This window comes from Electrona antarctica (assembly GCF_951216825.1).
Source record: "Electrona antarctica genome assembly, chromosome: 20".
In the NCBI taxonomy this organism is placed as follows: domain Eukaryota; kingdom Metazoa; phylum Chordata; class Actinopteri; order Myctophiformes; family Myctophidae; genus Electrona; species Electrona antarctica.
Window position 1 is genome coordinate 35,388,828 of NC_136801.1, and position 12,056 is coordinate 35,400,883.

Here is a 12,056-nt window from a genome sequence, read left to right on the forward strand (position 1 = left end):
AAAAGGGGTTCCCGCCCAAAATGTGTTAATGGTCTTAAAAAATGCACCTACAGTATCAATGTTTTGTTTCCAGGTGAGGGAAGAATGCCGCCTGTTGAACGCCCCGCCCATCCCACCCAGGAGTTCCAAACAGGCGCCGGTCATCTCCAAGGCTCGACAACAGGAGACGCGCTCTCCCAGTCCCACGCTGTCTTATTACTCCTCAGGACTCCACAACATGTAAGCACAAGACACTGAAGAGCATGGGGAAATTGATTCAATGCTTTATATATTTTTTATTTGTTTTTTTCATTAAAAGTGCTGGGAATACACGCCATTTTTGGAAAGTTGGGCCCCTTACTCCTATTGAGAGCCACATTTTGAGAGAATGTGAGACTATGAAATTCTTTGGCAACTTAGTATATTTAGAGGCCACTGGGAAAAGATTAAAGCTGACAACGATGTTGCAACATTGACCTTCAATAAATGCCCACGTAGGAGCCAGAACCAAATGTACCTTTACGGGTCCATTTGGTTCCATTTGTACACTCTCAGAGTTACACATAAAAACGTATACTGTACACTTTTTTTGAAAAATATCTTTCTCTTGTATAATCTGATGTAGTATCTGATGATCATGTTTTAGTGGGGGGAGCAAATCATGGTGTTTTGGTGTTTTAAACATTATGTTGTAATTTAGCTATTGAAAAATAGCAGATCTACAAGCTCATAGCGCGGCACCGAGTGGCGCGCTACGAGCTTGTAGGTCTGCTATTTTTGAAAAATCGTGAAAATATTTATTTCAGAAAACTGGAGGATTTAGAAGAATTTCTTTTAAATTTCGACGTCAGGCCTAAATGGATTAACATTTTCCAACGTAAATGTCTTTTTTCCTGCGCGTCTAGCGGAGGCTGCGAGACGACGGAGGCTCCGGAAGCGGCGGCGGCGGAGGAGCAGCAGCAGCAGAGCGGCGTGTGCTACCCCTGCAGCAGCTGGACTAAAAGCGCTAGCACTAGCCTAGACGAGGCCAACGGCAGCGTCGTCGTGTCCCCCTCGACAAGCCTGCCGCCATCGGACGGAATGTCCTCCCGCCTGTCCTGGCCCAACAACTTCAGTGGAGGAGGAGGAGGAGGAGGAGAAGGAGGGGAGTCCCACTACGGCGCCGATGACTTCCCACCGACGGCGTCCAGCTGTAGCCGGAGTTACTACAGCTACCCGCGCAAGCGCTCGCCCAGCATGCCGAAGGCATGGATTAACCCATTTTGGGCGGGAACCCCTTTTGGTGTTTTAAACATTATGTTATACTTTAGCTATTGAAAAATAGCAGATCTACAAGCTCATAGCGCGCCACCGAGTGGCGCGCTACGAGCTTGTAGGTCTGCTCTTTTTGAAAAGTCGTGAAACTGTGGTGCAAATCTTTGAATATATATTCTTTCAGAGCGAACGTTTTTAACTCAAATCTTTGCTTCATGGGGGGTCCCTGGAACAACATATTTTCAGATGGGGGTCGGCGGCAAATTACATATATTTTTTGGGGTCCTTGACATGAAATATTGAGCACCACTGATACAGAAAACTGTCAGGATTTAGAAGACATTTTTTAAATATCGACGTCGGGCCTAAATGGGTTCTCAGTCGCCCACGACTGATTTCAGTCATTTGGGTTCCATAGAAAGCCAGCGTGTCTTCTGTGAAAGCATGCTGCGCGCCGAAAATAGCGGATCTACAAGCTCACAACACGTGGCAGCATGACGTGTTGTGAGCTTGTAGATTGGCTATTTTCGGTCAGTATATTTAAGAGGAAAGCGTGTTTGAAGTGATCAAACTAGCAATAGAATCCAAGTTTAGAAGCATCTCCCATAAACATGAATGGTCTCAGAAAAAAAGCAAAGAGGTTAATGCCTCAAATAAATCTGTGATTTTTCAGTGGAATGTGGAACAGCAGCAACAATAGGTTTAGAATAATTATTCCTAAACATCATCATTACATTTTCAGTCATGAGATTTTATCTTTGCTTCATTCCATGTGAAGGCCTGCAGCACCACGTCCAGCCTGTTCGACTTCGACGGGAGAGAGCGCGCGCTCGGCTTCGGAGGAGGAGGCGGCGGCGGCGGCGGCGACTTCCGAGCGCAGAGAGCTTCTTCGGGCCAGTTCTGCGTCACGTCTTCGAGCTACACGTCTAGCTACATGGACGCGTACGGGCACAGCCAGCCGATGGACGAGCGGAGCGCCAAGCAGAGCGTCTCGTGCCCCATCCTGCCGCCACGGACGCCCAAATCGAACGCGACGGCGCCGAACGCCACGGATTCTCCGGCTCGCGACAAAGAGCGAGGAGGAGGCGGGACTACTCCTCCTCCTCCTCCCAAGCGGCCACTCAGCCAACACGAGCAGGGCACCACTACTACCGGTACCAGGAACATCTACTCCATCTCGTACTCGCCCAACTACCTGTGCGTTTCGCCGACGCCGCCACCCGCCACGCCGTGGCGGCCGCCGGCCGAGCTGAGCGGCCTCTCCATCGAGGAGGTGTCGCGGTCGCTGCGGTTCATCGGGCTGCCCGACGACGTCGTGTCCCTCTTCGTGTCGGAGAAGATCGACGGGAACCTCCTGCTGCAGCTCAGCGACGAGATCCTGAGCGAGGACTTCAAGCTGAGCAAGCTGCAGGTGAAGAAGCTCCTGCAGTTCATCGACGGGTGGAGACCTAAGATATAACAGAAAAAGTCCCCCCCCCTCCGCATCGGATGTTATCAACCGATAATCGATTCCCGATGACGTTCCTTATCGAGACCATGCGATGGAGGCAATATCGTCATTTCCTACATACTGCCTACCGCGAGTAGGCGACTAGGAAACACGGATGTGAAATTACTGCCGCCGAAGCGAAACCAAGGTTGAGCGGGTACAGGCTTTAGTTCCGACACACCAAAGGTCCGACAGTCATTAGACCGACAACCTACCCAAAACCTTAACCTAACCGCAAGCACGACGCAACGCATGTCGGACCAACGCATGTCGGGAGCGACAGGTGATTTCCGCATGTCGAACCTTTGGTGTGTCGGATAAGCGTGCTCACCCCCATGAAACTGCGCTATGCAACAACTTCTGTCCGGTTAAGACTGAGGTTAGAGTTAGATTTAGGGTTAAGGTGGCCTTACACTAGCCGATTTTTTTCAATCTGAAATCTGAGCACCACACACTACAGGATAATCGGAGCGGGGCAGAGCAAATATCAAACATTCTTGATGTTGATCGGGCCGATCCCGATTGCGCTTTGAGCGGTCGGGCACCCCCGAGCGTCAAAAATGCCCGATTATCGGCTAGTGTAAGGCCACCTTTAGGGTCAGTAATAGGGTTTAGTAGTCGGACAACGTGACCAACAATGGCTGACGACAACATCAACATGTAGGAAATGTCCATACTGACTCCATCGCACGGTCTTGATAAGGGCTGATGACGGAGATTATATCGTCTGACAGCATCCGAAACCGCCATAAAAAGTACAATAGAAGACACTACAAAAATCTGCATTTATTGAAAAGCCCGGGAAAAAAAACAAAAAAACTGACAACCTTTCAAAAGACCACAACGCTATGCAACACTTGGTCGTCACACAGGGCTATTTTTTTGTTTGTTTTTGTTTTGTATACTAAGATGAATATGACCGTTTTAAAAAAAAAGAGCTTTTGTTACCAGGTCCTGGAGGTGGGTTTGGTTCTCAGCCCACTTGATAGTCAGTGACTGCTATTTCATAACTGAATGGAATCGTTTGGCACTTTTTTTCCTACCGACATTCTCGTGTTATTATTTCCCATCATGCTCTCCGGTGTCGCCACGCATGTAGAAGTGCTGGCGTCGACCACTCCCATCGTTTATTATTTAAGCCAATGGGAAAGCCAGTTGGCGAACGCAGCTATCATCATTATGAACCTTGACCCTGCTGGGGTCACTGCTGCTGGAACTTACCGGGTCAGCTCGACGACGAGGGCATTGTGTGTGTGTGGCTTTGTTCTTAAAGGAGAATACCACCCAGTTGTAGGCATTTCCGCGGCAATTCCACCCAGTTTTAGGCATTTCAACGGCAATACCACCCAGTTTTAGGCATTTCAACGGCAATTCCACCCAGTTTTAGGCATTTCCACGGCAATTCCACCCAGTTTTAGGAATTCCAACGGCAATACCACCCAGTTTTAGGCATTTCAACAGGAAAACTGGACCTTTTTTTTGCCTCAGACTGTGGCATCCAGCACCATCCTAAGCGAAAACAATTATGATTACAAAGCATTGTTGACTAAATGAGAAATGCGCGTCAAAATTCAGGAAAAAACTCCCTCTTGACAATTTACTACATCGAGACCTTACAATGTACCAGTGGTGGAAAAGTATGCAAATGTTTTACTTAAGTAAAAGTATCAATACTGCAATGTGGAGATACTCTTTTACAAGTAGAAGTCCAGAATTAAAAATGTACTTGAGTAAAAGTATTGGTATCCAAATTTTCTAAAAAGTAGAAAGTACTCATTATGAAGAATTTCCCATTTCGCAAGTTTCCAAATGTATAAAAACTCTTTTGAAAATAGCAGATCTAGGGCTGAAGTGGTTACTGTATGTTTCGTAATAATAACCAAAAAGCTACAAAGTAACTAGTAACTAAAGTTGTCAAATAATTGTAGTAGGGTAAAAGTACAATATCTGGATCCGAGATGTAGTGGAGTAGAAGCAAGATTCGGAAAAGTAAAGTACAAATACCTCAAAACTTGACTTGAGTACAGTAGTAAATGTACTTTCCACCACTGGGTGGGGCAGCGGTGGCCGAACGGTTTGCGGAGCGGTCTTGATACCGGAAGGTCGCCAGTTCGAATCCCCGGACCGGCACGTTAAAATTACCACCGCTGAAGTGCCCTTGAGCAAGGCATTGAACCCCAACCATGAAATGTTCTATGAGCAGGGAGTGGCTGTAAACAAGCATCTCGAGCTTAGTCCACTTACCCTGGGTAAACAAAGAACTAATAATTCATATAGGCAGCTCGACAGTTCTGGAAAGAGGTTTCTTCCCGTCGATGGATGGCGCCAGTGTTGATTTCGTCGACTAATACTATGACGGGGAAAAAAAGGTTGTCGACTACCTTTTTTCATTGACAGAAACTAAATGAAAACTATTTTGCCAACAATTTTGTCAACAAATTACAAACTAGACTAGTGGACAAGAGATCCAGTATAAGTCATTTTACACTACTTGCTTGCATACTGAAACTACAAGCTCACAACGCGTGCTATTTTCAGCAAGTGTAAAATCAGTCATTACGACGGTATCAAGGCCTGCCAAAATACATTTCAGTCGACTAAATCAACTGTAGATTTAGTCGACTAAAATCGTATGATATTTAGTCCACTAAAACACTAAAACTAACACTAAGACATTCCAGGTGACTAAAATGTGACTAAAACTAAATGAAAACCATTCAAGAGACTATGACTAAAAAACTACAATCACATTTTGCTGTCAAAATCAACACTGGTTGATTGGCCCAGTGGGTGGAAGTGGCTAACCTGACTCCGCCAGATGGGGCAGCAGAGAGTACACTGGGTTCCCCCCTCCTGCTCCCATCTGGGAACTCTCAGGCAGACTTGATGACAAAAGACAAAACGGCCTGGCCAATCAGCGGCAGCTAGAGGCGGGATCAAGGCAGCACTGTGTATGCCTTGATCCCGCCTCTAGCTGCCGCTGATTGGCCAGGCTGTTTTGTGGCTGGAGCATCAAGTCTGCCTGAGAGTTCCCAGATGGGAGCAGGAGGGGGGAACCCAGTGTACTCTCTGCTGCCCCATCTGGCGGAGTCAGGTTAGGAAGTGGCTAGCGGTGAATAATTGTCAAACGTGGTGGTATTCTCCTTTCTTAAAGGGCCAGTGACCCTCACACATCCACTTAACTATGTACAGTTGCCAAGCCAGTGTGTGTCTCGTTTTTATTTGATGCCTTGTGTCAACTTTCTAAAGAAGGGGAGTCCTTGTTACTTTATCCCAGTGTCTCCTCAAAAAAGACTTATTTATGAAAACAAATAATAATAATAATAACTTGAGGCCTTTTTAACCAACTAAAAGATTTCTGTATCCAACACTAATATGCATATAACCACAAGACTACGATTCTACAGACCACAACACTATCACACATCAACGTCATGCATTATGCACTTTGGCCATATGTCATCCATCCACCCATTCATTCATCCACCCATCTATCCATCCATCCATTCATCTATTCATCCACCCATCATCCACCCACTCATCCATCCATTAATCTATTCATCCATCCATCCACCCATCCATCCATCCATCCATTCATCCATCCACCCATCCATTCATCCACCCATCCATCCATCCATTCATCCATCCATCCATCCATCCATCCATCCATCCATCCACCCATCATCCACCCACCCATCCATCCATTAATCTATTCATCCACCCATCATCCACCCACCCATCCATCCATCCATTAATCTATTCATCCATCCATCTATTCATCCACCCACCCATCCATCTATTCATCATCCATCCAGCCATTCGCTGTGGTCCATTAAAGGTCCACTTCACCACTTTTCAACCTGTCTTCATATAATTTGTCCTCACTAATTTTCATGATAAAATAACACCATTTCTTTCTACCCAGTCTGTGTCTCATAGGAGGAGGGCTGTTGGCAGTTCAGAAACCACCAGTCCACTGTCCACCAGTGACATCATCGATGGGGAATCCAAGCCAATAGAAACTGCGGGTTTCTATTCCTGGAAAATTGCAATGCGATAATGGAAGCCATCGTTCTCACGATAATAAAAATCTAAATATTACAAAATATTATAATAATAACAATCTTGTTTGGCTAATGATGATGTCACTGGTGGACATGTTTCTGAACTGCCCACAGCCCTCCTATGAGACACAGACAGAGTAGGGGGGAAAAAGTGTTATTTTATCATGAACATTAGCAAGGATCAATTATATGAAGATAGGTTGAAAAGTGGTGAAGTGGTCCTTTATGGCTGATTATAAGACGATACGAGCCTCGTACGACGATAGAAGACATTAGCGAAGAACCTGAATGCACTACATATACTTTTGCAAGGGTGAAAGGTACTTATCTTTTTCTTGTTTTTTCATGTATCAAGTGTCCTAAGAAGTAGTAAAAAAAATAATAATAAAATAAAACCTTTTTATGCCTTAACCAACTGACCTTAAAACTATGTAAAATGAAGGCGATGTTTCACTTTGGTAGAACATGTTCACTAGGTGTGAGCACACTAGCTCTAATGGGGGATTCTCACACTATGGTCCCTGGTGCGCATTCGGGACCACTTGGCAGATGTGGTAGTGTGAATTCTGCGTACCGTTCCCAGGAGCGGATCACCCAACCGTACCCGGGCCCGATTGAAGTGTACTCGGATACGGATCGATGCAATGTGAAAGCATTGAATACAGTTGAATGAAGTGTACTCTGGTACGGATCGATTAAATGTGAAAGCATTGAATACAGTTGAATGAAGTGTACTCGGGTACGGATCGATGCAATGTGAAAGCATTGAATACAGCTGAATGAAGTGTACTCTGGTACGGATCGATTAAATGTGAAAGCATTGAATACAGTTGAATGAAGTGCACTCGGATACGGATCGATGCAATGTGAAAGCATTGAATACAGTTGAATGAAGTGTACTCGGGTACGGAAGAATCAAGGCCAATGTGAATCATGGCCAGCGGGGACCAGGGAACCGTATTCGGGAACAGAATCAGACGTACTCAGTGTGGTGAATGTCAATGTGAATCCCCTAAAGGAGTTCTCTCGTGTACCCAATGGCGGTGGGGGAAAAAAAGTACTCAATTGTTTTACTTAAGTAAAAGTAGCAATACTGCAACGTAGAATTACTCTGTTACAATTAAAGTCTGGAGTTCTAAATGTACTAGTCGCTTCTGCGACTTTTGTTCCAGTTTGTCACTCACTGCCTCATCTAATGTACACTAGGGCTGTCACCTCACACATTTAAGTTTAATCATTTTGTGACATTGGAGCGATTTAACGATTTTTCCGATATTTCCTTTTTTGCCTTTTAGGCTTTGTAATCACAAATTGCACAGGACTGATAATGACAAATACTGTATAAACATGAACATGATGCAAAGAAATCACTGACACATTTAATAATTCTTTCTTTACAAAAAATTTATAAAATAGCGGTATAAACTAGTTTACAATTGTGTGACGTGTTGTAAGCTTGTAGATCAACTATGTCCTGCTATTTTTGAAAGAACGTTTGAAGATGTATATGGACATTTTTCAACATGAAAATGATTGACGATTATGCAAAAATAAATTGCAATTATCTCAAATTATTGCGGCGATGCGATAATTGTGACCGGCCTATAGCGTATACATGAGATTATGCCAACCGGTTGGAGCTGGATGGTCCCCATGTTTGGTGGTTCCTGGATTCTATGCTAAATAATATTCTACCAGGGTGAAATAATCGCTGCTTTGTGTATTCCTACCAAACGTTCTATTTTCTATGGCCTCGATTCAGAGCTGACCGACGACACTAATGCAACTGATCAGCTCAAATATAAACTATGCACGAGTAGTTTAAAAAAATAAACATTCTTCCTAGTTTTCTTCCTTGGTTAAATGTTGTCTCTGCGGGGTGGAAATCTCGCAATGTCCAAAACTGTGACTTCAGGATTCACATTCATGAATGGCAAAAGAATAGCAGAACAAGCTCGAGATTGTGGATGTGGTGCTTTTGAAGCTTTTGTGTGACGCTGTAGTATGATCGAGTAATGACCAAGGGGCCAGTGAGGCTATTCAACGTTGAAGCACTGGGCCCTAGTGGTAGGAGGAGGGACTACAGGCGGACCCGTGGATTCATGACCGGGAAACCCCGTGCAGCTGGGTCTTTAACATTGAGCGCTCGGTTGCACTTCCGCATTTGACCACCAAATGCGGAAGTAGACGCTCTGAGACGGTACTTCCGGCAGTCTTCCGGGTGCTTCAAAACGCCACTGAGCACCTTCCACTGACATGAATAGCTGGGGGGGGGCGGAGCTTCACACCAGTTCAGTCTATCCTTTTATATTCTATGGTAATGACCTTTTGCAGACCGCGGCCATCTTGCCATCAGAGTTTGGAAGCGCTCGTTTTCAGTAAAGAAACGTCCCGCTGCCTCCTACATTATTATGTGCAAATTCTAAACGGGTGGTATGCATGCAGGGCTGTTGATTATCCAACAAGCACTTCCAAACTCCAACACAAAAAATAATCACCTTGCAACGACAGCAAGTAGCTTGTAACATGTCTACAGTGGATTTTGTTTTGAACCCATTTTGGGTGGGAACCCCTTTTGGTGTTAGCATTATGTTATGCTTTAGCTATTGAAAAATAGCAGATCTACAAGCTCGTAGTGCGCCACTCGGTGGCGTGCTATGAGCTTGTAGATATTTTTGAAAATTCGAAGAACGACTGACATAGAAACATAGCTTTTTCAGAAAACTGTCAGGATGTAGAAGACATTTTTAGAATCTGATCTCAGGTCAAAATGGGTTAAACAAACACTTTGCAGATCGAGGATAATTCAAGCTTTTCGTACAGCAGCAATGTTGGTGAGTTTGAGGTTGTTTAATACAATCAGATAGGACTTTTCTGTTTGGATGAATGGGCTGTCAATGGGGAAATTACAGCTAGTTACCACCCTGCCATTAACTTATATAGCAATATGGCCGTGGCGTGCACATGGTCCATTGCATTAATTTACGAACAAACAGTTTACATTTAGAGATGGTTTCTGCCTGACGACGTCAACAATAATTATGACACCAATGTCTGATCTGACCCTTTATTATTTTGTAGTACATTAAACAGTGTACTGTATTTACAAACTGTAAATGATCGAGCTCTTCTGTCGTGTACAAATCTGGAAACACATAATTTGGGCCTACAGTCCACCGTTTAAAGCAGTGGTTCTCAACCAGTGGTCTGGGGACCACCAGTGGTCCTTTAGGGGGTAAAATGAAACCAAATGGGTTCATTTGGTTTCATGTTACGTTATCAAGAGTTAAATGAGTGTTAAACATCTCCATTAATTAATTTACAACAGCTCTACACAATTAGTTATTTTTACAAGTCTACACAAGTAGAGAATGTGGAAGAATTGTTATCTTGATCAACGTTTGCCTGTTATCTCCTAATGCACCATGGAATTGTGGACAAAATCGTATCCAGCGATAACAAAATATGCTTTGGTCTGAGAGGCTAAATCTCGTCAAATGGTGGTCCGTCCGTGTGGCTCAAATGAATCGATAATGGGCCTCGATATGAAAAGGGTTGAAAACCCACTGCTTTAACCCATTTAGGCCTGACGTCGAAATGTAAAAAATGTCTGACAGTTTTCTGAAATACCTCATGTTTCTGTATCAGTGGTGCTCAATATTTCATGTCGAGGACCCCAAAAATGATATGTTATAATTGGCCACCAACCCCCATCTGAAAATATGTTGTTCCAGGGTATCCCCCCAGAAGCAAAGATTTGAGTAAAAAACGTTCGATCTGAAAGAATATATATTCAAAGATTTGTGCCACATTTTCACGACTTTTCAAAAATAGCAGACCTACAAGCTCGTAGCGCGCCACTCAGTGGCGCGCTATGAGCTTGTAGATCTGCTATTTTTCAATAGCTAAATTATAACATAATGTTTACAACACCAAATGGGGTTCCTGCCCCAAAATGGGTTAAAGAGAAAATAAACTCTGTCTAGGATGGTTTCCCAGTCACGGTGCATTGTTGTGTTGACCACAGTGTGATAATGCTGTGTAATTGTGCAGCTGTTTGCGTCTTTCTGTACCCCCCCCCAACCCACCTGTTGCGCTGTTTCTCCAGCAGTAAACATCTTTGGCCAGTGGTTCTCAAAGTGGGGTATGGGGCCCCACCAGAGGTCCTTGAGGGGGGGACCCAGCAAAAAAAAATAACTTTACTCTTCAAACCTGGATTTAAAACTAGGTCTGATTTATTTTATTTTTTTATTTTAGTATTATTGTTTTACACCACTGAGCCTGCCTGCTTGCTCTGTCAGATGTAAATGTCTCAATAGAGTGCCGCAGTTAATCCCCCATTCATTTTTCCATAGACTTTTCAAAACGTATTTATTTAAAAACCTTTAAGCCGCGGACAAAGCCAAGACAATAACCATGACAATAAATTACAAATAATTAGAAGAAAATGGGGGGAAAAAAAGCTATTTCTGTGCTCGGATGGACCCAGCCAGGGACACACATTGCTGGGCAATGGAGTGGCTGCACCACTCAAAAAGGGCAGGGTACAACACTTTCTAACAGTTTTTCTTCTTCTAATTATATATTTTTTAAATACATAATAAGTAGTAGGTCTTTGAAGTGAACATGTTTGACAACCCACTGGCCAATAAGGCCACCTGGTAATCAGATTTATTTTGGTAATAATGACCTATGACATTTAGGAAAAAAGGCCAAATAAATAACTTAAGGCGCCGGTATTGTGGAGAACTGGTTCCTTGTGATGTGAACATTTGACTTGCAACGATCATGACGGGTTTAAACTGCAGCATAGCACTCAATATCGCTAGGTGGGTATTGCTTTGTTGCATACACGCTGGGGGAACCCAGTGTACTCTCTGCTGCCCCATCTGGCGGAGTCAGGTTATACACGCTGAACTACAGTCTGAATCGAGGCCTACGTGAATTATTGCAACTTTATGCAAAATAGAGGGATACGAGGCAAAGTGTCACTGGGTTGATACAATAACAAACAGTTATGGTACATTGTCAGTATTATAGAAGAAAAAAAAACTGGCAATTTATGAGTTTTATAATTAACTTTTTTTTCCTTCCTTTTCTTTGGTTGTACATTCTATTAAAATGGATTTATTGATGTTTGGGTGTTTTGTCTATAATTAGATCACCATTTTGACCTGAGATCAGATTCTAAAAATGTCTTCTACATCCTGACATTTTTCTGAAAAAGCTGTTTCTATGTCAGTCGTTCTTCGAATTTTCAAAAATAGCAG

The 12,056-nt window shown here is 43.7% G+C and overlaps 2 protein-coding genes across 5 annotated transcripts in view; both read left to right on the plus strand.

The window, feature by feature from the left end:
* garem (GRB2 associated, regulator of MAPK1) overlaps positions 1-8,469 on the plus strand; it is a 31,435-nt gene extending 22,966 nt beyond the window's left edge. Inside the window, exons 9-12 of one of the 4 annotated variants that reach the window (XR_013788560.1) lie at positions 74-219; positions 885-1,224; positions 2,012-3,125; positions 3,338-5,510. Coding sequence is in view for 3 of the 4 variants with exons in the window: in XM_079490294.1 (XP_079346420.1) it covers positions 74-219; positions 885-1,224; positions 2,012-2,644; positions 6,648-6,782 (1,254 nt within the window). In the remaining variant the exon portion in view is untranslated. Of the gene's footprint in view, positions 1-73; positions 220-884; positions 1,225-2,011; positions 3,126-3,337; positions 5,511-6,647 lie in introns of those variants that run through there. The other 3 variants (XM_079490294.1, XM_079490293.1, XM_079490292.1) reach the window with 3 other exon arrangements.
* The window catches only part of sugct (succinyl-CoA:glutarate-CoA transferase), a 556,340-nt gene that overhangs the window by 487,965 nt on the left and 56,319 nt on the right, over positions 1-12,056 (plus strand). The gene's annotated exons all lie outside the window — the stretch shown is intronic.